Source organism: Protomyctophum bolini, assembly GCF_963924005.1.
Source record: "Protomyctophum bolini genome assembly, chromosome: 9".
Lineage (NCBI taxonomy): Eukaryota > Metazoa > Chordata > Actinopteri > Myctophiformes > Myctophidae > Protomyctophum > Protomyctophum bolini.
The window spans coordinates 25,451,150-25,477,456 of NC_137870.1; the positions used below are offsets into that span (position 1 = coordinate 25,451,150).

At 43.5% G+C, this 26,307-nt stretch overlaps 2 protein-coding genes across 4 annotated transcripts in view; one reads left to right on the plus strand and one right to left on the minus strand.

Annotated features, from left to right (window-relative positions):
• Nucleotides 1-18,458, minus strand: part of LOC308320778 (LHFPL tetraspan subfamily member 6 protein) — a 60,874-nt gene extending 42,416 nt beyond the window's left edge. Inside the window, exons 1-2 of the mRNA XM_080771446.1 lie at nt 18,150-18,458; nt 16,786-17,364 (exon numbers count right to left, since the gene is read on the minus strand). Coding sequence (XP_080627572.1) covers nt 16,786-17,170 — 385 coding nt within the window. The 5' untranslated portion in view covers nt 17,171-17,364; nt 18,150-18,458. The remainder of the gene's footprint in view (nt 1-16,785; nt 17,365-18,149) is intronic.
• A 1,146-nt stretch (nt 18,459-19,604) lies between these two features.
• The window catches only part of cog6 (component of oligomeric golgi complex 6), a 45,637-nt gene continuing 38,934 nt past the window's right edge, over nt 19,605-26,307 (plus strand). For 2 of the 3 annotated variants that reach the window (XM_080772422.1, XM_080772423.1), the window contains exons 1-4: nt 19,605-19,833; nt 21,614-21,757; nt 22,380-22,451; nt 24,190-24,248. In XM_080772422.1, the coding sequence (XP_080628548.1) occupies nt 19,693-19,833; nt 21,614-21,757; nt 22,380-22,451; nt 24,190-24,248 (416 nt within the window). In that variant the 5' untranslated portion in view covers nt 19,605-19,692. The remainder of the gene's footprint in view (nt 19,834-21,613; nt 21,758-22,379; nt 22,452-24,189; nt 24,249-26,307) is intronic. The other variant, XM_080772421.1, reaches the window with a different exon arrangement.

The following is a 26,307-nucleotide window of genomic DNA, read 5'->3' on the forward strand; positions in this document are numbered from 1 at the left end:
TGAATAACACATCTTCAGCTGCATGGTCTGATGACCCTGCAGGCCAAGAGAAGCTCCATGCTAGATCCAGGCAGGAGCGAGTGGGCCGGTGTTGTGGAATGGGGGGTTGGGAGCTGAGAGGCAATCTAGGCTAATGGACACTTCACTTCCATGCCCACACCTGGTACCTACTCAGTGGTATCCTGTGTTCATTTAGAAAGCTGAAATCCATAATTTGTATGCCTCCCGCATGAGTGAGCACATTTCTACTTCTCATCCCAAGAGGCTCATCCCCCTGCTTGACAGGGGGAGATATTGAGCTTTAGGGCATCAGTCAGGGCTACTTGTCGACCAGTAAGTTGTCCCACCCACACGACACTGGGATCTGAATTCGTCAATGGTAGAATAGGAAGAACACCTCCAACCACTGCAGATGTACACTAGTTATATTGTATTAACATACTCTACCATATAGATTGGTTAAATACATTAGAATGAGTTCCGGATTGCAGCTTTAACACTGAGAGAGTGTTAAGCCCAAACCACAACAGTTGCAACTCCTTGCAAGTACTCGCAACTAGTCGCAACTCCTTGCAACAAAACAGTTTTAAGGTCAACCACACCAATGCAACTCCTTGCAACTGCCATCAAGGAGTTGCAACTAGTTGTCTCCACCAGGCCGAAGGCATGGGGAGAGAGTATGTTTTGCACTCTGTCCGTGTGTCCGTCCGTCCGTCCGTGTGTGTGTGTGTGTGTGTGTGTCCGTCCGTCCGTCCGTGTGTGCTGTGTGTGTCCGTGTCCGTCCGTGTACAGCTAATCTCCGGCATCGTTAACCCGGTCGATGCCAAACTTTGCACACACACTCCACACAAATTTTCCAGAATGGCATGTTATAGGAGGCCGACATTTGTAAAACACATTTGCCACATTGGCCTATTATAGCTATCCCATGCTCACGGGATAGTGTGTTTTTACCCTATCATGTCTGTCTATCGGATCCTGTGTTTCATTCTCACTGCTGTCGCTGCAGCTATGACACCTGAATTTCCCTCCGGGGAGCAATGAAGTTATATCTTATCTCATAATAGCGCAGCATCTCTGTCCAATCTTTAGCTATCGATAGCGAGCCGCTAAGCTGTTAGTGAACGAAGCCGCACGAATCACAATGCGGTGTTCGGATTCACGAATCATTAACTTCAGTGGTATTTTGTGGTGTGACTGTGACTGTGTATATGATTATTTACTTGCAATGCCCAGGGTCGCCCAGGGGTCTGTATTGGTCCCCTCCTTTTCCCCTCAACACTATATATAAAGGCTCATTCGTACTCCAGTTTGATGTTTTATGTAGTTTTTTAAAGCATTTTTAAAACATTACGTCACTCACCGCAGTGAGTTGCAACTCAAAGCTCACCCAGCTGGCACATCTCTCTGTGATTTTACTGGCCGACATCTCCCCTTTCACTCTGGGCTATCACCCCGTTCACTAATTGGTCTAGAAGTTGGGTGGGCGGTCCCCTTGGTTTTGCAGACATGGGATGTGCATCTGAACCAGAGGTCAGTCAATGCTTATGGACATTATCACTTTTTAGGTGATAAGGTTATCACCTACAATGTGATTTGAAAATAGCAGATCAGATTCGGGCCGCGTTGTGAGCTTGTAGATCTGGTATTTTTGTACATTTATACATTAGACAACTTGTGAAATAAATGAGACATTCTGCGTCATTGTACTTTTACTTTGGGTACTTTAAGTATACTTTGATGCCAATTCTGATTCTGAATAACATGCTTGTATTTCGACATTGTGAAATTGATACTTTTACTTAAGTCAAATATCTCAGTACTTCTTCCACCACTGTACACCAAGCACTATAACTACAAAGGTATAGTTTTAAAAACATGAAGTCCACACCACAACTATAATGACAAAAAAGATATAGAGAAAAAACTATAGTTACAGACAGCTATAATTATAGTTATAGTGCTTGGTGGGGACGGCCCTTACATCATTTTCCATGACATGAACAAACATCAGAAACAGTCAACAGCAATCAATAGTGGTTGAATCTGGTTGGCCAACATTTCTTTCCACGCTAGTATAAACGGACTCGGTTTCCCTATAGCTTGTGAGTTCTGCTACCAGCCTATATTATCTCTCTCTTTGCCTCATGACAAGCCATTAGGCGTCCATCGAGAGCGTGATTGAGTGCTCACCGTTTGGATTCTCAGAAAGGAGAAACCTACAAAAAATAAAATAAACCTGGCCGGCCGCCCACTCCAGTGTGGTTATCTCCATTTGTCAGAAGGAGAAGAACATTATGGTCAGGCTGAGCGGAACAGCGGCAGCCTGAGTGGACATTAGGCTCTGACCCACCACCGGCTGAGATAGGAGAAAAATAACAACCCACCACCGGCTGAGATAGGAGAAAAATAACAACCCACCACCGGCTGAGATAGGAGAAAAATAACAACCCACGCAAAACCCACCACAGCGTGGCCGAAACACATTTTACGCAAAGCGCTGTGGCGAAAACCAGCAGATTGGTCAATTTAACATTTTCAAATAATCACACAGGAAGTGAGACGAATGCGTTAAGGAACACCTCATTTCCTCAGCATCCATCTCTCGAACATCCACGCGTTGGGCCGGGAGGGGGGGCTCGCAGAGGTGGGGAGAGGCATGGGGAGAACAGCTGGCGGAACGCGAGGGAGCCATGCTGAATGCCAACAAGGGACTAGCTTTATCTGTGGGGAGAGCTGTGATAGTGACAGATTCACTAATGATCGGGTCCTCGCTGGGACATAAGTAGATGGGAGTGATAACTCTGGCAGCATGGTTCCAGCCCCCGGGCCCGGTGCCCCGCACAGTTGGACTCCCAGGGGCTTTGGCTCTGTATATAATCACTCTGTAATTACAAATCCTTTCTCAACTATACCTGTGCCCCCATTACAAGCTCGCTGGCCCCCTGCCAATTTGGCTCCCCACTGTGGCTCTTAACCGCTTAAGCCCTGTGTACTTTGTTGTACAATGAATAGCGGGAATCTTTAAAAAAGAATACTGAAAGGGTTAATGTGGTCAAAGTAGCACTTCTTGCGGTTCTTTCTACTCGCTGACATAATTGGTGGGGGATTCCATTCCAGGCTAATGGAAACAACAGCCTTTGTCTTCCTGGGAAGTTAGCACGATGAAATCAATGAATTGTTTAAAAAATGATCCAAATCTTGTTTGAAATGACCACCGATGATGTCATTGGTAGGAACTGTCCTCGGCCCGGGTAGGCCGAAATGGTGCCATCTTAATAATAAGCATTAGGGAAGATGAAGATAAGGTTGAAAATGGCTATCGCAGTTAGACAGGCCGCCTTCTCCTCTACCAACATGGCATCCACAAATGAGGTCATAATGTGTGGCATGGTCAGTGCAGCTATGATTATTTTCTTATACTGCATCATTCATGATGACTTATACACTGGACCTTGACACTGGACCGCGATCCACACACTGCAAATCTCCTTTACTATCTCTCTGTAACTATTAAGTGACTTCATGTTACTGAGCTACATCAACAACTCTGAGTCTGAGAATCAACAGTTCCGAGCTTAATTAACACTCAGGATTGTTTCAGCGCAGAAAGAGGTCGGAGTGCCAGTGTGATAGGCAATGAGAGTAATATTATATAATACATATTCAAAAGTTTATGACTTTTGCTGTAGCATGCACTGTAGTTACTGGACCCAGTTTTCCAGCTTGCCAAAAGAATCCCCCCACTGTTTTTCTGTTATATACTTTTGTATTGTCTTTACATGACTTGATTAATTAAATACACAGGACCACAATGGAAACAATGTTAACCATGTTTTAGCGTTATTGTATAACTGTACCTTTGTACTTTTTGCTGTTAATAAAGTATTCACTCAATAAATAAATCAATCAAACAACTGGGCTTGTTGGGTGGCATACACCGGTGCAACTCGGTAGCCACTAGGCAGTAGTAGTGGATAAAGTAGTCCGACTTTAGACTAAATCTGAATCTAAATCTGAGTAAAGCTATTCCACGATGTCAAAATCGTACAATGTTGCAACAATTGCTTGCTCAGGGTGGGACAATGTCTGGTCTCTGCTGTACATGTAAGCTTGTTGTGATTTGACACTTTAATAGAATTTAATTGAATCTGCAAAGTAACTAATAACTAAATTGACAAATACATGTAGTGGAGTAAAAAGTACAACATTTGCTTCGGGCATGTGGAGTAGAAGTATAACGTATCAAGAAATTGAAATATACAATTTCAAGTACCTTGAAATTGTATATTTTTCTTAAGTACAGTACTTTCAGATTGAGCAGCAGCATTCGCCATCATGTCTATGGCTCAGACTCATTCACAGCGTGACACAAAATCACATCCGGAGGAGAACATTCCATAATATTCCTGGTGTAACTAGAGCTGCCGCCGGGCTCCGGTTGTTGCCATGGGGACCTTGCAGGGAGTTAGCGGTGGCCCAGGAGCAGGGTGTATTGGGCATGTCGGACAGGGGAGAACAATACAAGGGTGGGGGTGCTCAAGCATCAGGCCAGCCAGGTCCAAATGGAGGGCTGCACGAGCGCCAAAGTATTCGACATGCCGCTAGATCAAAGGCTACCTTTGTTCCCCCGTAGCGCCACTGATGGAAACTAAAGGAGTGTAAACTTGAGCTGTTTGCAGCTTGACATTTACATTTTCTTCTTTCTTTCTTTTTAAAGTGGGGCAACAGGACTGCAAATCAAATTAGAAAATTCAATGACAGCAGAGGAGAGAAGAGAATGAACATTTGTTAAAGACTCTAGGCTGTCAGTGTTTTTGTTTCAACTTGAGGGCTGGAAAGTATTATGGGGGGCAAACTTTCTTAATAACAAACTTTAGTGTTGGCGGCAATGAGGCATGTGAGAAGATAAGATACAGAAAAAGGCACCATTGTTCAACCTCCAATACATATCTGTGAGTTGCAGCTTATCTTCAATTCCACCGATTATGACACCACCCACGCCGTCTCAGTTTAATTATTCATTTGTTTCCAACGCCAACATTAGCAATCACACTGCATTTAATAATAGCTTGCAAAACACAGCCACGGCCTGCTCTTTCAGATTACAGCTCAGCCCCAACAAACTTAATTCTTTACAACTATATATGGTCTTCCTCTCATACCGAGCTACATAAACATACACAGATATGGATAGAACTTGTCCTCTCCTCTGTTTATCATCATCTGCAGTGCAAGCTCTTTGCAGCTGAAGTTCACATGGAACATTCCAGAGACCTTGTGTTATGCTTTTACAGGGTCGTGTCTATTTGGCTGAGTGGCTTAAAATAACGTCTCATACGACGACCTAAATGGCTTTTCTCATCTCAATGACTCTAGTTTCCATGGAACCTTTTGTCTGAGGACCAAAAACAGATACAGACACAGATAGAGAAAATGCCTACATTCCAGAACGGACAACTTTTGTTTATGAGTCGGTGTTCTATTGCTGCAGCTGAAATGCCTTCACTTTGGGCGTGACAGGACCGTCGACCATCAAGACATAGTGGAGTCTACAGCTCCACTATTTGTACTAGGGGAGCACAATCAAATCTAAAAGGCTGCATTGTTCTTTGGCCAAAAGAGAATAAGTGGTTCCAGATGGTCTCCTATAGAACATATTTTGATGGTGTGCAAAAGCTGAGGCCAAGAGAAATAAAATCTGTCATCATATTCAGACCGACATGATCTATATTTCTTTTAGATATCTTTTGGGCTTTTTATGCCTTTACTTGATAGGACAGTAGACTGACCGGATATGGGGAGACAGAGATGGGGAGTGACATGCAGCAAAGGTCGGCGGGATCAGGATTCGAACCCGCGACACGCTGTCAGGCTGGATTAGCAGCCTAGGTGCCCAGACGTCTAGCCAGACGGAGCCAGACTGACCTAATCTCAAAGGGACAGCAGTTTATTTTACACAAGGTATAGGTTACTCGCTACTAGTCACTAGTAGTGATATCGATGCTTATGCTTATGCAGAGATGTTCGCAGATATAACAGATCGCATGTCACAGCAGTACACTGAAAATATACGGATATCTTCGCTATTTTTTGACAATAATTATTATTGAACATTTCGGAACATTGTTGAAAATGTCTTATAGTAATAAACAAAAGACTCATGTGAAGTGAGGGGTGCCCCACTGCCCACTGTATTTATATTGCCCACATGGCGTCTCATGTAGTCATAAGTGCTTTAAACAAACATTACAAGTCCATAGACTTGTCTGCCATGTGACGCAATCTTCAAAAGCTATGCAGATTGGAGGGGATAGCGCCCCTCAAAAAGAAACTTCCAGATAAATGGCATGCCCAAAAAAGGGATGGCAGGTTGGAAGTGGTGAATCAAGGCGGGGCCCCAGCCCTGCCCTGACCACATGTGAGAGCGGCGATATGCCTTGGCGAGTGTCTCTGAGAAGCTCTTGTGTACAGAATGAACTCCAGCGCGACCCGCTCATAGCTTGGCTCATTTATCTCAGGTCAAGAGACCCCTGAGAGTGCAGGCGAGGCTCCGAGATGCTCAGCCAGCCCCTCTCTGAGGTCTGCAACCCCCCACTCGCTGCTGTGGAAACCAGATCTTATAATAGGAAGAGCCCACCCAACTGTTGATCCGCAGGAATGAGGGTCTGGGATCACTGCCTGTATATGGCTGGCCCTCCCTCTACCCAAACACTATGTGCAGCTAACCGCTACTACTGCTGCAGCTGTGGAAGAATTTTAGTACTACTGCTGCAGCTGTGCAGGGCTACAAGCACGTTAGTCCAGTCAACCCATGTTGGGACCCATTTGTGGGTCACGGACCACTTTTTATGGGTCACGACTCGAGTAAAACATTTACTTTTAGAACAGGATTTTTAAATAAAAAATGTAAAATAATATGATACAAACAAAAAAAATCTAAGAAATTCCATGATAATAAATAAATAATAATAATTAAGAGGTAGTAAAAATTGCCGATCTACAAGCTCGCAACGCAGCGCATAGCAACGCGTAGTGTGTTTGCTTGTAGATTTGCTATATTCACTAGTTTGGGTTCTGGCCAAACGTTTAATCTATCTTTCGGGTCTCGACCTGAACCACTTCTAGATGACCACTGAAACGTAACACACTTCATTCCTTCCATTTTTGTAGCAAAATTGCAGGTTTTGTAGTGCTGCGTTGATGACAGCTATCATGACTGTGCACTAGTAGCAATACAGCACAACATTGACTGGGAAATTAAGTGTCAAGGTGGTGTTTAAAAAATGTCTTTTAGCAGACACAGAAACGAGCACAATTACCATCTCATGGTATAATTTAGGCTTCTTACTGTTATAATAGTTTCAAGAAAAAAAGAAAAGGGAATGTGAGAGCTTAACACATTTTCCCTTGTTTATCAGATGTGAAAGTGTTAATTAAAAAGGCTAAAATTAAAAGTTGTCAATTGGGTGGTGGGCTCCTGCAGTAGTAGAGCAGAGGAATGGAAGGCAAGAGAATATGTTTACCCTGAATTCCCTACATTCCTCAAGGCAGACAGACGAAAGCAGACCTTGACCCTAGCAAACCAACGTTCACACGTGCACTCACGTGCCTGCACGCACGCACGCACGCACACACACACACACACACACACACACACATACACACACAGAAATAGATTTGCACTGAGCGACTCTGCACACTCACAGAGGAAACGTCTGCACGCCCACCGGTCTCCTCACGGGTCCCAGCGGCCACAGCGGCGTGCACGTGCACTACCAACTGTAGTTTCTGTGTATGTACGAGAAGTGCCGTTTAAGCGATCTGCAGGATTCAACACAATTCCTGTTTTAACTCAGTCGAAACTGCAGACAACAGACCAATGCATGACCCCCCCTGCCCCTCCTGTGTGATCTGCAGCTGCCGTCTAATGTCACCTTCACCTGTCCTTTCTTTCACTTCGACGTTGTGCTACCGGTGTCTCAACCAGTGGTTAACCACATGTACCCTAGCGTCTCTAAAAGAGAGCATGCACATGCATCACACTAAATCTCACATAATGCAGGAGGCAGCAGGACGTTGCATTATTGAGCTCTTCCAAACACCTGCACGGAAGTCCTTGATAGAAACTTAAGTAGCTCATATCTGTCTCAGATCATGTCTATGGTGGAATTTCATGACACAAAAACTCAAAAAGACACAAAAAGAAAGTCGTTTTTTTGCCACTCAGTAGGCACTCCCACATAATCCCCAGGTACGATGGTGTCACGCACATAGCCTCTATGCGTGAGATTGTAGATCGGCTATTTTCATTAGGATATTTTTAGTGTAGAGGGGGGAACAGCGCCTTTAGACCCCTGGGGGACTCATGGCTGCCATGGTCAGATGAGCTGCGTTTATTGATCAATTGATTGTGTTCCAGTTTGGATCAATGGAACCACATAGTAGTGATTCATTGATATCACAGTAAAAACTAACTTTTCAATCTTAAAAAACATACCATGTCTAGTATTTTATTATTATTACTTTCTTATTCTTATTAATGTTATATTATCATTAAAATCATAGTGTTTTGCAGTGGTCATTGACCCACGGGTTGTGGTAGGGTTTTTAAGTGGTTAAAATGGATGGCTCCTTTCTACAGTTGCCTGGTGACCCTGTCTATGCTGAGTCACAGGCAGACGTATTCTCTGCACCTTATCTATCATCGGCAGTGTTTGTCTATACGCCCTCCTAATTCAATTGCCTTCCACTGCCATGGGATGATAAGACGACAGGGTGGTGTGAAAATCTAATTGAATGACAGAAGTGAGTGCCACCAATCAAAGCTGCGAATGGGAGGGCCGAGATCAGAAGCTGACCTGAACAACGCTTATCCTGATGGATTCCTATCACCTACATGTCCGATCAATACAACAAATAAATAATTTAGCCCCCACTCTGTATGTTTTCACTGTACATTTTTCACATACGTGAAATTTGTCCTCAGCAATATAAATTTACCCATCCTAACTATTAGGAGCAGAGGCCGCTATTAACACAGCGCCTGGGGAGCAGTTAGGCGTTACGAGGGACACTTCCCAGGGCTTGGGGGCGAACCAGAGACCTTCTGATTCCCAGACGTCCTTTCAGACAGCCATTAAACTATGGCTGCCGCAAAGTCATGCATTCTGAAAGCAGGAGAGTGGCACTCACACCTGATGCAATATGTTTAATTCATACATAGTAGCGTGTGGGCCAGAAAAATATGCAATGCATCGCGTTGTAGATCAACTATGTTTGGCACATAACATCGGCTTGCAGCTAAGTATAAATCAAGCTTCATCGTAACTCTACACCACAGTCTGTGAACAGGACAGACAGACAGACAGACAGACAGACAGACAGACAGACTGACTGACTGACTGACTGACTGACTGACTGACTGACTTTTTATAGTATAGTTTGTTGATGACTTTTGATGGAGCAATGGGCTTTTATTTTTAAGATATATTTTTGGGCTTTTTCTGCCTTTATTGGATAGTGTTCAATTCATTTGTATTCATTAGTGCTCAAAATCAGCAAGAGTACACACATGTTACCAACGAGAATCTGTATGCCGGAATATTCAGGGTGAGCGACAAAATACTGTAGCAGCCAGGAGAATGAGACTCACAGGACACTGCCAAAGACACAAAGAGAACTCCCAGCCAGCAAACTGGTGCTGTGGGAACCAACACATGGGGCACCGGTCACGAGGACGCCCAATACTAACATATTATGTGGATGTACTCAAGAAAGATGCAGGAGCGCAAAGCACCAACGAGCTGGCCGGATGTATGGAGAACCGAGATGACTGGAGGCGACGATGGAAGGCTCGTCTGAGGACGACCTAGAGAGTACAGTAGGAAATGGGAAGTGACATGCAGCAAAGGTCGTCAGGAACGGGAGTCGAACCCGCGACACGCTGTCAGGCTTAGCAGCCTAGGTGCTCGGACGGCTACACTATCCGCCCGGGCCAGCAATGGGCTTTTTTCATTACATTTTCTTTATTATATACTGTATATATTAAAAAATTGTCACTTAATTCACTGTCATCTGGGGACACCCCTTCCACCCGACCCACAGGCTGTGATCTATAGGATAAGGCTGAGGTAACTTAATCCAGCCAGTAGCTGTGGATTCTTTCAGTGAATGCTGAAAATAGCTCCTCCTTCTCCCTGTCATCGTGCATGGACATTTGATTTGCACATCTCCTGTCTCCGTACATCCAGTCCAGTTGGCCTGCTATCTGACCTATGAGACGGTAGCAGAAAAGGAGTATCGACCTCATGCCGCCCCCTCTCTCTAGGAAGATCAGGCCATAATTAGGCCTAAACTGTAGTCTTACAGCCAACATTGTCTCCAATACCGTAAAACTGTGTTTGAATACTGAGCACACTGGTTTATCCCTAAGGGATCAGTGCCGATCCATTCCATCCATACTGATTTGTTTTTTAGGCAGACTCGGGCCCTCCGCCGCTCCGAGAGACGTACAATAGGTCAAACATTGACTCTCCGTCTTCGTTCCGTTATAATTCAACACAGCAGCACGGAAAAACAATGGAAATACATAGTTTTTTTTCTTCCCCTATCCTCTATTCACTTTTAGAGTGAAGAATATACTGCATGTGGAAATTTGCCATTTGTAAGGAATACAAGAAATACTAAAATGCCCCAAAGGCACACTGTTTCTGTAAAGAATGTAAACCATACAGTACCTACCAGAGAAATAATGTCAATGTGTCATTATAGGTATTTCCACCTGAAAGAGTTATTAGCCTCTTTGTCATCACTTCCTGGCATTTAAATGCCACCTAATGAAGTGTTGCCATAGTTGGACTGTGAACAACGTCGTTATCAATTCTGACCTCATCTCTAAGTACAGTGTGTAAGTACAGCCCCGGGACACTGGCAAACAAACATGCCCTCAACAGCACTGTGTCAGAACCAAGTCACCGGCGATACACCAAAAGTGGCCACTCGAGTCATCTGCTAGGCATCTGTTTCAACTCCCCCCGTCAGCCGTCACCCACACACACTCGCCCGTTTTATGATTGAGAACAAGAACACAGGCCTGGCCTGTCAGCAGAAATGGCAGGACGCTGTGTAATGATTCACCTGGGGGAATTTCTTCTGTGTCCTGACTCTATGCGCTCTATATACAGTAAACCAGGATTGGAAAAACTCAGGCAGTCTAAGTGATCTTACAAGAAAAACAACAAAAATAGGTATTACTTCAGCACCCCGAAATGCTATGAACTTCCTTCAACTGACAGGACTCGTTGCTCTAATAGATACATTAATTCCAGGCTCTGCTGGAGACGCCTGGACACGCTTTATCTTTTTTGGAACAGGTCCTGTTCCGTTGGTGACAAAAGAGCTCCTCGCATGCAGCAGGCCTGGAAAAACAATGACTTAACGGAACAAGAGAGTTAAATATCCCTCCCTGTCTGCCCTTTGCTTCCCCAGACTTCCTGTTTGACCAAACTAAATCCCAGCTGAAGCTGCAGTTTCCGTCCAGTCTCTCTCTCTCTGCCTCATTCTGTTTTCTCCCTCACATTCTGTCTCTTTCAGCCCAGCCCCCTGGCCCTGGGTCACTGAGCTTCAGCCCAATCAGCTGCTTCTTCAGATGGCTCCCTGGTGCCCAGGAGGGAGGCGAGGAGATGGTTAACAGAAAGGGTTAAGGAAGGAGAGGGGTGGACAGACACACCATGGAATTAGGGGAAAGGTGAAATGGGCCGGAAATAGAGACTAGCCGACCACAATAAGGCCTAGATGACAGGGGCAGCAACAGAACAGAGGTGGGGTGGGACGGAAGGATATAGGACGAGAGCAAAGGAGAAATTGTAGTGTTAATAGACAATATTGTGTACAGCCCATGTAAAGGCAGGTTGCACTTGCAGTGTAAGTGTGTTGGAGGTGCAAACTTGAGTGGATTTAACTCCTTTTTGTGGCTCGGGAGCATTTTGTAAAGATAGTGGTTGTTGCAGGTCCCTGCACCACAATTTGTTTACAATAACTGTATATGTAAATACTGTATACGATTTCTCTCACAAATGAAATGGTGATAGCTGTGTTGTTTGCACCTCCAAGACAATGGCAGATTTTATCACACCCCCAAATACCCGAACATGTTTGTGTCTGTGATGTGCTTTGTAGCAACACAGCACACTTTAGAAGATTATCAATCAACCTCACAGGTAAACATACTGTACACAACAAAGGTCAAGATGGCAATCTAAACATCATTATATACATGAGGCTCCTTGTCTGCAGCAATGTGACCAGTCGATCCGCACCCTAACATGCAGGCTTGTGCCATCTCGTTGGTTTTATGCAGTGACTACATGGCAGGGGAGGTGGCAGAGTCCATAACCCCATCATATCAGCCTGACAGGCCAGAATAGAGGATGGCATACAGATGGCTCCTCCGGGTGCTTCAAGTGTAAAAGAGGACCCTGCGACAGGATGGAATATTGAGCCGTTGTTCAGAGGTAACTCAACAGGGAGACGCCATTGACCTGGCACGCATCGAATCGGTGGATGTGACAAGACAACATTGTTCAAAGAAGCAGAAACCATTCTCCGCTGGAGCTCAGTGTTCTGCTCCGATGCACCGCTCATATGGCTCCCATTTTGTTTTGTTGTACCTCTGGAAAATGAGTGCCGCTGATTTGGTAGGAGGGGAGTGGAAGCACACATTCTGGGCCTGGGTCAGGTCCAGCTGGCAAAGAGCTCGCCAAGCCGACACAAGGACAAAGCTCCTGGCTGTGGCGGTGTACTGTATGGCTTTCCAACAGGACAGCAGACATTCCTGTGCCAGAGAGCCCCTGGCACCGTTGCGGAAGCTGTGCGCATAATGACGGGCTATCTACACGTCCTTTTCGCTTCTCTTTTTTTTCCCGTTCACTTGTGGCGTTTAACTTTAACTTTCAGCTATGGAGGTACAGTAGCAGACACCAAAAGTGGTATATTTTATTTTCACTGGGCCACAAGAGCATATGATCAGCATTCAGTGCTCTACTGTACTGTACTGTAGGTCACTCTAGGGATAATAGAGCTACTTTAGAGCTTTTCTATTTCTGCTTGTAAATTCTCTGAGAGGCCTCCGTGAAAGCCACTATCAACATTCCCACAGCGAGAGCTCTGCTAAAACAACTAATAGCTGGTAAGTGTTTTCTGCGGCAGCACTTGCCCATACCTATAGTCTGCTCCTGTCAAAACCTAAGAGTGAATACAACTGGACAGTGAGTGGACTGTTGACACTCACACGATTGCACTGAAGCATATTAAAGAAAGGTTATATGGATTAGCCAATTAAATACTTTTTTGTCATTGCATTAATTTAACCTCATCTGGCGGATGAGGATCTTATTTTAGCAGATGTATGTCGGCTATTTTTGGTGCAATGATTTGGAGTAGAGGGTAGAAATGAAAGGAACAAATATAGAGCCTTGGGGGACCCTGGCCAACTAAGTATATAGTGTGGTTAAATGTGTCTAATTGACAGCCTCTCAGTCATATTACTGAACCTAAATTAAAGAGTGCGTGGTACTTTTTACAACACAAACTGAGACCGATCCCAGAGCCCATCTGGTGACCTGGGTCAATCTGCTACTCTTTTAACAAATGACGGTTATGACCCATCTGTTGTTTCAGACTGAGGCAAAATACCTTTGGGTGTGAATGCACCATTGAGTCTTGGCGAGTTTGAAGCCATTATAGGATGGCGGTCGTTGGGCGCCGGGCTAGCAAAGCTTTGCACAACAACAAACAAACAACAACAAAGCTTTGCACAAACGTCATGCGAAACCTGGCTTAAACATTGTGCAAAGCCTGGCACAAATGTCATGTGAAGTCCTGTGAACCTGAAGCATGGCTTCACATTGTGAAGCCAGGCTTCAGGCTCTGTCTGGCCTATCAGGAAGCCCAGAACCTCTGTCTCCCCCTCAGTCAGATGGACCAGAGTTCAGGCCACTCAGCATACATGCTTTTTCAGTTCTTAGAAACAGTAGGTCCCCGTCCCGTCCCCCCCGCAATTGCCTTTCGATGCACTCCATCCATCAAGGGATCTTATGAGGCACACACTCCTATCACCCTCCAAGTTATGCCTGACACGCAGAGATTTGGTGACTTATGGATAGAAGATGGATGGACAAAGCTCTCTAAAAAGTCTTAATCCTCCTTCCCACATACATGTCAATTGCGAGATGTAATTAAATTATCGAGAACAAAAGTTGAGGTGACTCGTATCATATGCAGTCCTCTTATTACACCTGACATGCAATGTCTTTGGAACCCTATTGACCCAGGCTTGTCTAGGATCTCTCTGACAATGATTTTGTCTTCCCCTTTTCCTCCTATGTGTCCTTATAACAGTGATTCTTAAACATTTACATGTTAAGAAGGGCCCCAAAATGTATTTGTATTTGGTAGCAGACCCTCAATTGAAAAGACTTTGTGCCAGCCAGTCAGCCACTGCAGCCAGGGACCCCCATAAGAGTAGATTTGTGAATTGTCCAAAAATAACAGGTCTACAAACTCACGAGGCTGAACAATAAAAATGTAGCTTAAGTGCTAATCTACTAGAAATCCCCTGGCACTCCTGGGTGTTCCCGGACCCAACTTTGAGAACCACTGCTCTACAAAGATTGAATAGAGGCAGATCGAGGGCAGCTCTTTCACTGGTGACAACCCGCTGCCAAAGGCCTTCCCGGGCAGGACACTCTTGATTAGGCCATTAGTGGACAACAATAGGAGTGGATGCGAACACAAAGGAGGAAGACACTTGGCCTCAGACGAATCACAACAGGGATCCTTTTACGTCTGGTAAATTCTCATCACGCACTGCTGCTGCACCAACCGAGACTCAATCTATCTGTTCCCGTGAATGGCTAAGAGGTGGTTAGTCACATCATCATCATCTTCTCCTTGCAAACAGTTTGGTTTCACGCTCATGGATCATAACTGTTTCTTCTCTGTGACGTTCTCTTGGTTTAACAAGGAGGGAACACCAGCCTCAGCACCAGTGTGGTCTCCAGATTCACAGCAGAAAAGTTACTTTTCTCTCTCCATTCTGTACTGTATCCAACCGCAGTATGTGATAAAAAGTTGTCACTTTATTATTAACCGTAGAACACTAAACACGGATGAATTTCACCTGTGTTTAGTGATAGAGAAACATCCCACACACCCACAATGGGCTTTCCCCCCACTGGACCATTCCCACATGTCCCAGGAATGGGTGGACCAAAGGATCGAGGTCCATTATATTTTTAGGAATATAAAAAAGAAATACCCACGTTTTTCACCGTACCTATAAGTTGCCATGTATTGCTGTACTTCAATATATTTTGATGAATATTTTTATGGAATATTTAACATTGGGTAAAATATACCCGCGTTTAGTGATGGTGTGACAAAATGTATGTATGGGTTAATCCCAAAACGACTTATATTCTGTTAAGGTTTTCACTTTATTCCCAATTGGTAAATTTGTTGTAATTCTTTGGAAATGGTGTGACGTACTGTAGATGCTGTAGGGTAGAAACCTTGTATCTCCATATTCATCTTTTTATTGCTCATCCTTAACCACTTATGTCCTATTTTATACTTCAATGTATTGTCAGTCAGTACCGGTAGTTAAAAATAGCCGATCTACATGCTAAACGTGTTGCGATTGAGCTTGCAGATGTGCTATTCTCAATTTGTGAAGGATTTTGTGCACTTGTGCACAAGTAAGGAAGATGAGGAAGGACACGTGCGCCTGCAAGGAGACAGACAGATTACCTTCTTTTCTAATCATGTAACCACATACTGAGCAGTTTTTTGAGTCAGAGGGACTACATAAACGTGTACAGTTCTATATAAACCAGACAGCATTTACCTGGCACGACTTTAATGTGTACAACAGTATGTGCCTGATGTGCCAAGTGACTAAACCGTCAGAAGTGGGATAAGACGGGCTGTGATGGAACCTCTGCAGCGGCTTATCCATCTTTAAAAGCCCGGCAGCTCTGTCACATCTGCCTGCAACCTGCCTTTATGTCACTTTGCTCGCCAGAGCCGAGCCGAAAATCGACGAGAATTGTAAATAGCAGAGCGGTGTACCACAGTATGCGAGCAAACGTTTTGGAGTTAATGAGAGGGCTCAAGCGCCGCAGCTTCTTAAACTAGGGCAAAGAAAGAAAGAGAAGAAACACATGCTGAGCCCCGAGCACTGCGAGCAGCACAGCTTGCCTTAGTTGGAATCCTTCACGCAGACCTCACGTCCCACGAGGACACACACACACTGTACAAAACCAACAGAACACATGTGCAAACTAGCCAATGCAGTACATACATAGAAGTATGCTCCATTTCCCCATGTAAATAAACAAAAAAAGTTAAATACCGGTACAAGAGATGGGGTACGATGGCACATCAAACACCTGGGTGCTGCCAACGCAGTGCACAGAGCCGGTGGGAATGCAGTAATGTATAGGCCTACTAGAATGAGCTTGGAATTATAGTGTTTTTTCATACGCCTCCATTACAACCTCACTAAATACAAGCTTCTTGTGATTGTTCCCTCACCAACACAGCACAGAGGGAAAAGGCAGGATTACAGGGTGAATGGCCAGAATCGTAGGCGAGGGTTTCACTTTGAAGTTGCGGCTTTGATTGAAACCAACACAAAGTTGGGGTTAAGGTAAACTCAAGAAGGTTGCCAGACGGGTCCAAACGCACATGGTGATACAGGAGAAAAACAGGAAATGAACCCACCTCCGACGAACTGGATGCCACCGGCCACGCGCCCGATGGTGCGGGAGATGAGGTCGGAGATGCAGCAGCCCATGAGGGCGGTGAGGGCCACCAGGAGCAGCAGGCCGCAGCCCACGCCCGTCACCACTGTGCAGATCCTCCACTCCAGACTCGGGATGCCCTGGAAAGAGGCGTAGCGGCCGCACTGCTCCAGCATCACCGTGGCCTGCCTCTCCTCGTCCCGCACCGGGTAGGAGCAGCGGCGGAACGTGCCGAAGGACACGGGCTTGTCCATCTGCGCGCCCAGCAGCCAGTAGGGCATGAAGAAACCCACGCAGGAGGCCGCGGCACACAGGAGGGACAGCAGGGCCCAGATCACGCCGGCGCAGGTCAGGCTAGACGCCATGGTGGTCGTCGACAAGGCCACAGACGATTAAACGCTGTGTGTCCGGTGCAGCAGTCACTGGTCAGCCTGACAGTGGTTGTTGTAGGGATTGATGGAGTCAGTGCTCTGTGCTCTGCTGGCCGGAACTGTGTACTGGAGTGAGCACATATAGAACAGCATGGGTCGTCTTCAACATGTCAGACACCCCAGCTTCCCTGGCAGGAAAAGAGAATGACAGAGGAATATCTGGTTTCACTATTATGGGAAATGGAAATGGTGCAGACATACTAGCTACTCACTGTATGGAAATGAATGAAGTTTTTAATTGTTTCTGTTAAAGAACTGGACGCGTGGAAGAGTGTAGCAATATTATAGCAGACAACAATATAACATTATGTTCTTCATTAATAAGTTGTAATAACTATGTGACTTGCACATTGTTGCAGTCACAGTTGTTAATACACATGTCGATGACGTTCGACTTGTTGGCTTAGAATGTCGTACACTTTGTCAAACAAATTATTAAGATAGCCTATAGTGGCTCTTTTATCTGTAAGCACGTCTTTTATGCAGAATAATTGAAGAATATCGAATAAACGTTATAGAAGACATGCACGGCGATAAACGATCAAAATCAATATAGGATCGCGGCGGTGACAATGACGTGCTTATCATAATTATAATGCCATTAAACCTATTCAGTTCATTACTGACAACTGGACTTATATCGATTTCTCCGTCCTGCTTCTTGGACCGTATACTTTCCTTGCTGTGGACATTTTTAACCGGGGGACTGGAGGAATCTAGCCTTGGATTGCATCGAGACTATCATAGATCAGATTTGATCGAGTCTGACTTTTACTTTCAATCGATAAAATACATCTGATAGTCTTGATCCAATTATTAAGGCTTGGAGGAATCATGCAAGACGAGTTATAACGACGAGCAAAAAACGCTTGCAGCTTTGAATGCAGATATATTAAAGGAACATCTTACAGACCTCAGAAATAAGAAACGTTGGGTTTTTTGTTTTATTCCTGCGATGGTAATTCCATTTGCGGACCCAGCTGTGCCGCTGCTCTTGCTGTTCTGGTGGTCTCAAGCCAAGGCAAACTTTTCGGTCGTGTGAAAAGAAGAAAAAACACAACAACCGGCAGGAAAACGTCCGTAAATAGTAGATGATAGTGGAATAAATCCCAGTTCACTGATTTCCACACACTGTCTCCACAATGTATACTTAGGGGACGAGGTGACAAATGAGCTGGGTCTGTGGCCGCGGAGGAGCGTGTATACGTTGTCTCTAACGTTCCAGTTGGGAGCGAGTGGGGGGAGAGAGAGAGAGAGAGAGAGAGAGAGAGAGAGAGAGAGACTGACTGCGGGCCCGGGGGCCACGGCTTGGAAAGGGGGACCATCAATCACACCCTATACCACCCCCCCCCCCCCCCTCTATCTCTCTCTCTCTCTTCCCCTCTCTCTCAAATGAATTATGTCTATGTTTTATTATGTAGGCTACTGTCTGTGTACAATGTACATTTTAATATAAATACAATTGTGCTTTGGTTGTTGAATGAATCAGAATCAACTTTTCACACATCACATTTTTAGAAAGTAAAAAGTGGAGTTTTGTATAGTTTACAACTTTACATGATTCACTGTAGTGTGACGTAGCCTACTTGTATATTAAACAATCAGCTTCATATAATTAGGTCTGTTGTGTTTGTTGTGCTGCCTATGCCCAACCCTGTCCTCTGCCCAGACAAAGTCATTTTATTTAATTTTTGTTTTTGAAACGCATGTCAATTAATTCATGATCCCTGGCTCTCGTGCTTCATATAAAGTACTAGCCCAAAAATGATATATGTATTTGGCTGTGATTGATTGATTACTTGATTTTTTTTGTATATTATCTATATATATAATATATAGATATTATGTAGAATATATAGTCTTTGTATTGAGTTGTGCTTGAATTGTAGGCTACTGTAATTCTGCAAACTGTTAATAAATATTTCAATCAATCAATCAATCAAAACATATGTTGTGCATGTTGTGATATGGGACCCCCAGAAGCAAAGATTTGTGTTAAAATGTTTGCTTAAAAATATATTTTTTTAGCCAAACTAAGTAGGCTATAACATAAATTATGGTTTAAGCAACTTACGTGGATAATATGATGATTGTGAAGCGGAAGCCACATTAACACATTTTGCTGGGGACCGGCTCCTGCCCTAGTCTCCTGCCACTCCCACTGCCTGCCATGCACATGGACCATAGATGGACCCCTGGGGCTGGGGTCCCCGGCCGGACCCCACATTGAGGACTGCTAGGCTACAGTCCTGCAACAAATTGCCCTCGTGATTAATACAACTGTATCATCATCCTTAGGTTATATATGACCTTTCCGTTTAACTGACACATATAACCACGCGGAGGAACTGTCACGTTTATTCCTTGAATCTACACGGACCATTTTATTGACGCACCAAAACACCCTGACTGTTTTTGGTTGACGTGGAGGGGTTTGTTTTGGTTTGTTTTATACAATGTCTGAGATTAAAGCAGACATGTCAATGGACAACGCCAACAGTGTGAACCAGAATGTCAGCGTCCCTTCGCAGCAGAATAATAACCCGCTTTCGCGGAAGCTCAACAAAATCTTGGAGACCAGACTTGACAATGACAAGGTAATAAGCTAAATATAGCTAATGGTTAGCTGCTATAGCCCCCATACACTGGATACATATACCCGGCAATGATGAGACAGTAGTGGAAAAAGTATTCACATTTCTTACTTTCTTACATAATTAGCAAATGTAGAAATGCAAGTAAAAGTACCAGTATTACAAATGTACTCGTTTAAAGTACAAAAGTATATACTCGATATTAGCCCTGAAACATGACTGCCATGATGATTATCATGACAGTCATGACGTAACTTCACCCTATTTTTGGCACTCGCTGCATTTACAAGTTTTCCGTATATATAAACATTCAGATTTCAAATATAAAGTACTCACATTTTGTCCCACGGGTGTTAGCTAGTAGCAGCCCAACCGCTAGCACTGCTGCATCCCGCGTTCTTTAATAAAAAGCATTTTTGTCCGAGCGCCCCGGCTACTTTTTTCAAACGGGGTTCGTTTGGGAAATCCACAGTTGCACACCGGGAGCGCACTCGCCTATTAGTCTGTATTGGCAGGGCGGCCAAAGTACCTATATCGAACACACCGAGTGCCACCCTCCTCCCGACCGATAGGGGCGCGTAGTTGAAAGCCAATGGGAAAATAACAGCTCGGATAAAAATGCTTTTTATTAAACAACGCGGGATGCAGAAATTCTAATCGCTGGATCTGCTACTAACTAACACCCGTGAGACAAAATGTGAGTACTTTATATTTGAAATCTGAATGTTTATATATACGGAAAACTTGTAAATGCAGCAAGTGCCAAAAATAGGGTGAAGTTTCGTCATGACTCTCGTATGAATACGAGAGTCATGAATCATGGCTAACTCGATATATACATTTTCACAGTGTGCACGTCCCAAATTAGCCCTGGTCCAATGCTTAGGACCAGGGCTATAGTCCCAAATGTACAAAATACTTAAAATAACAGATCTACAAGCTAGTATAAGTGACGTGTTGCGAGCTTGTAGATCGGCTATTTTCAAATAGGCCTAGGTCTGAACTAGCCTCGGGACCCCCTGGGTCAGCTCATTCTTTCGAACTTCACTACCATTGGGTTCTGACTCGCGGGGCTATAGGTCTGAACTGAAGTGGTTAATGTATGTTTTACAAATTAATTAACAATATATTCCTGATGCAGTAAAAGTACTTAGTTACTTTCCACCACTGCCCACTGGTAATTGACTATACATATAACATTATTAGATCATCTGTCAGAACGGTATTTGTTATTTACAAGATACCCTGCATTAGATTTGAGTACAAACATGGACATGCATGTAGTGTAAACGACATTCAGCTGCGTGTGGATCTGTCAATCGAGAGTTTTTTAAATTTGAAATGTTGGACACACGCTTTGATATAAACATGTGCGTTACATGCTTTGATATGTAAGTGTATTATTATTTTTATTACATGCTATAGTTATACATACATGCTATAGTATAGTAGTATATGTGTGTGTCGACACTGTATTGTTAAAAGCCAATGGGTGAGCTACTTTAAAGTAGATCTGGCCGCATGTCCTGGGTGCACGTCACTAGCGTACCGGTGCCAGTGAGAAGGCATTCACAGAAACGACGCCTATGCTATGTCTGTCAGCTCATATCAATGTGGGGGTCCTTGACATGAAAATGTGAACCAGCGCAGTATGATTATTTGACACAATAGATTGAATACTGAAACAGCAAACCACATTTTGGTCACATGTACCCCCAGACGAGAGTAGGTGAAGTAAATTGTAAATGCTACTGCTTCATGATCATCATCGTCCTTTCTGTAGGAGATGCTGGAGGCCTTGAAGGCGCTGTCCATGTTCTTCACAGAGAACAGTCTGCGTACCAGAAGAAACCTCCGAGGCGACATAGAAAGACGGAGTCTATCCATCAACGAGGAGTTTGCACGGATATTCAAAGATGTTAAAGAGGTAACAAAAAGTTACAACGTCACCGGATGGATGAGAGAGCAACAGCTATAAAAGAACAATACCACACTCTGACTGGTGTCACACTGTCAGCATGCCAAACGAGAGTCAAGTCAAACTTTATTTGTAAAAGAGAGAACAATCCAGGCGTAAAATGTTTCAAAATGTTTCAACCAAACTGGTCTTCATCAGTAGCCTGGTAATCAAACAAATCTGCCACAGGAAAAACAATATTTGTCTGTCAGCTCTGGCCACTTCATCAGGGCAAGTATGATTGAAGTCCATTGATTTTACGTTCTCTCCTACGTTATTTTTTAGTTTATATTTTTTAGTTTATAGTGCTCGGATTGCTATCCTGGTTCCTGGTGATCATAGAAGCACCAAGCTGCGTTTACTTCTTTAACTCTATTCATTTATATTATTTCCTTTAAGGACTTGCTTGATCTCTATTTCTCTCTGCAAAATGTTTTTTGTGTTTTACATGTATGCACAGGCTTCATGTGCTTAATGGAAAATACATACAGTAAAAGAAGAAGAGTGCCACAAATGTGCATCTCTAAGGTCTATGTGGAGAAGATGGCAGTCTCTCCATTGCTATCGTAACATGTTCAAACCTTTTCCCTAGGAGCTGGAAAGTGTACATGAGGATGTACAGGCCATGAGCACCTGCTGTGAGGAGATGACCAACAGGCTAAAGGTACAATCGCTCTTTAACCATGATGATGTGTCAAACTACAGTACCAATAGACTTTGCTCTATCCAAATGAGACCAGATCGTTGATGTAAATGATACGCTGGAACAGGCAGAGAATGGATAGACTAGAGATTATAGGATATGCATTGTCTCTGTCGAGCGGAAACCACCTATATCCACATTCTAACGTGTCATTCGTAATGCCCTACTTCAGCGTTACACAAACGTATCAAAAGTAGCAGATCTACAAGCTTTATCTATTTTTGAATGTGAATCCTAAAAAGTAACAGATTTGGACATATGAGATTTCCACCCGACAGAGACGAAATGCATATTATGCTTCCTGTGATGATAAATGATAATAGCCTATATTAAATGGATAATAATGGAGCCTTGTCCATGCATGATATAGCACCTACAGTATGTCTGTAGAATGGTTTTGTCTCAATTTATTTTATTATTCCTTCTGATGTGTTTGTTTTTGTGTTTTGTTCCTGTTTGTGTTGGGCCTGGGGGGGGGAGGGAGGTGATTTGTGTGTGTTCTGTGTAAGTCTTATGTTGTGTGTATATATTTTACATGTGTTATGTTTGTGGTTAGAGTGTCCGCCCTGCGACTGGGAGGTCGGGGTTCAATCCCCGGCCGGGTCATACCAAAGACTCTAAAAATGCCTCCCTGCTTGACACTCAGCATCAAGGGTTGGATTGGGGGTCCCTGCGACATACTAGCGTCATGTCCAGGAGATGTACTTGTACATCAAGCTGCCTCATGCTACAGAAACAGGAGATAGGCTCCTGCCCTATGGGCCTCATGGCTCGGCAAGGCTACTTACTTACTTATACATTTTGTAGACCAAAATCTACAAACAAAGTTTGGGCAGGATTTTTTTTTTTTCCCCACAAATTCACAATTCATACCATAACAATAGGTGTCGCGTGTGGGCGTGCATTTTGTTGAAAAAGTATATACATTGTGTTCATGGTAATCCGTGGTTAACCATATTGTTGTTAACTATTATTGTTAAGCATGTTAAACATTATTAACATTGCATCATAAGCCTTGAACACTTAACAAGCCAGTTAAACGGTCATCTGTCTTCCGGACACTTTCCCCCCCCCCAGAGCAAAGCATTTTGAGCAAAGCATTTTGTTTATTTTAAAAGGCAAGCCCTGAAAAACTAAAGTGATGAGTGATGAGTGATAATGATAACTGTAGAATATGATGCCGCCTTTCTCCTTTAATGTACCCCTTGCTTTGATGCGAATGTTATAGATTTCGTGGTAACATGGTTATGTTACATACTGTATGTTAGTTAAATCAACAAACCAAGTCAAATGGTTCAACCGATGGTCCAATATTGGAACCAAGCAATTCTAGAACTAATTAATTTATTCAACATTGTACTTGAAAGAATAACAAGCGTGTAATACTGCTAGAGCAGCACAGTATTGTATAGGTTACATTTATTAATAATATAATTTACATTTATATTGTATAAGGTATTTTGAATTTTCAATCAATCCAGTCCAAAACGGATATTCATTTATTTTATTTTATTTTATTTTATTGTATTTTATTTTGTACACGGTTCACCGTGTATCTGCCCACATTCTTAATATTCAGTCCAGGCTGTAGACTTGTATATCAAATACTTACAAATACAATTATATATGTATTGTGGTCTTTTACAAACAATGTTAATAATCACATTAAATAATGCAGTGAATCTTTGTTTTTCAACAGGCTGCCAAAGACCAAACTCAAGACTTGATAGTAAAGACCAACAAGCTACAGGGGGAAAAGTGAGTTGATGTCATGCTTTACTGCAAAGTGTGCCTGTATTGTGTGAATGTATGATGTGTCTGCACATGTATTTGCTTGCATACGCAAAGTTGAACCATGCATTAATACATTATATGTACAGTATATGTATATATATATTAGGCATGTAACGATTCACTCAACTCACGATACGATTAAAAAAGGAATGCAAAAAGAAGAAACAAGCGCTGTCGCCTCACAGCTAGAAAATCCTCAGTGCCCATACCCTGGGTGGGGTTGACAAAAGGGCCTTTCTGTGTGGAATTTGCATGTTCTCCCCATGTCCCCTAGGGTAGGTACCCTCACAAAAAACATGCAGTAATCCTGGTCTCTAAACTGCCTCCCCCTGGTCAGCCGGGGCGCCTGGTTGGAATAACGTACGTGTTCCTTCCACGTGCTACGTCCAACCAGGGAAACTCCCTCCTGTCGGGTGAAAAGAAGCTCTCCCCAGCATGGCAGAGAGAGTCTTGCACCCAGGATTACATTAGATACCGTAATTGACACTGGGTGAAAAAATGGGTTGCAAAATCGTGGGATAAAAAGTAATAAAAAACAAGAAAAAAAAGCCAATGACCGAGCAGAGCGAATATGAAGCAGCAGGGCATTCCCGAGACTGGGTCTGGCCACGGTCCTGTACTGCATATCATCAGGCACAATCAGGAGCGACTGGTCAGCCGATCTCAGGGTTCTGGTTGGGATATATGGATTAATGAAATCAGACAAATATGGCCTCAAATAAATAAAAGCGTGCCTGACTCAAGGTACTGTATGTAGGGGGCAGTAGGTTGTTACCTTAGAAAAAGCCTAAAAAAACTTCGATCACAGAACTGATCTGCTTATCAAATTTTAGATTGCTATCAAAAGTCACACCAAGGTTATTAACTTAAGTGCGAATGTTGGCACTGATGGGACCAAGCGGGTGACAGTGAAGTGACAATGTAAGCCTTTTAATACAAAAAAGAAAAATTATAATCAAAAGTAAGTAAACTATACTATAACAACTGCATGGTAAAACATTGGGAAAATTGTAAAATAATGAAGCTGTGGACCCCTTGGAACCACCAATCGGCCAGAGCTAAAAACCAAATAGTCCTAGTCTGGACATGCCAAGCTATGAAGACACCGCTGTAAGGAGGACTTTTTCTCTGTCACAGTTATAATTTATACACGGTAATAATCTCAGTTATGGTTTACTTATTACTTTGACTTGTCACTTTTCTCTTACACGTAGCTTATTGCAAGTCTTGCATAAGAAATATGAAAGAAAAACTGTTAAAAGTAAGAGATTTGAGGTGGAGTGCACATACAGTAGCTGGCTTAAGCAGGGCAGCAGTCAGTGTATGTGTGTGTGTGTGTGTGTGTGTGTGTATGTATGTACAGTATGTATGCACAGTATGTATGTATGTACAGTATGTATGTATGTACAGTATGTATGTATTTTTTTTTTTTTTTTTTGCTTCAATTAGATAGGGCAGGGCAGAAAGACATGCAAGAGAAGATGTGAATCCGATTCAAACTCGTACAGTATGTGGTCACTGGTTGAGCCACTAGGCAGCAGTGGAAGCTTCTGTCTATATTTCTGTACTTTTTGGGGGTTTTATTTTCATTCTCTAGTTTCAGCCTTGAGATCCATTTCTAAGTAGTGCATGCTTGTGCTGTGCTGCGCTGCTTCACCGAAGCGAGGCAATTACAACTAAAGAGGGGAGCCAGTGGGTGTCATTTGGGTGTTAATTTATTGAAAAAGACCTGAGATGTGCAAATCCTATGCGTACCTATGCACTGCAATGGTCTTTCATGCATCTTACTTAATTACTGTATAAGACCATTGTTCTGAACTACTTGCTGGCCTACAGGTAGGATCAGATTCAGCCAAACGAGCATTCCACGAGTCCTCACTCCTGACTTATTCTACACCGTCTCTCTCTCCGCCTCTCTCAATTAAGAACATACAAAGGAATGTGTGATGTGTGGCACCCACTCGCCTTTGTAAATATCCACATGGAGCTGTGTGTGTCGATGCTGGCGTGACAAAAATGTTCA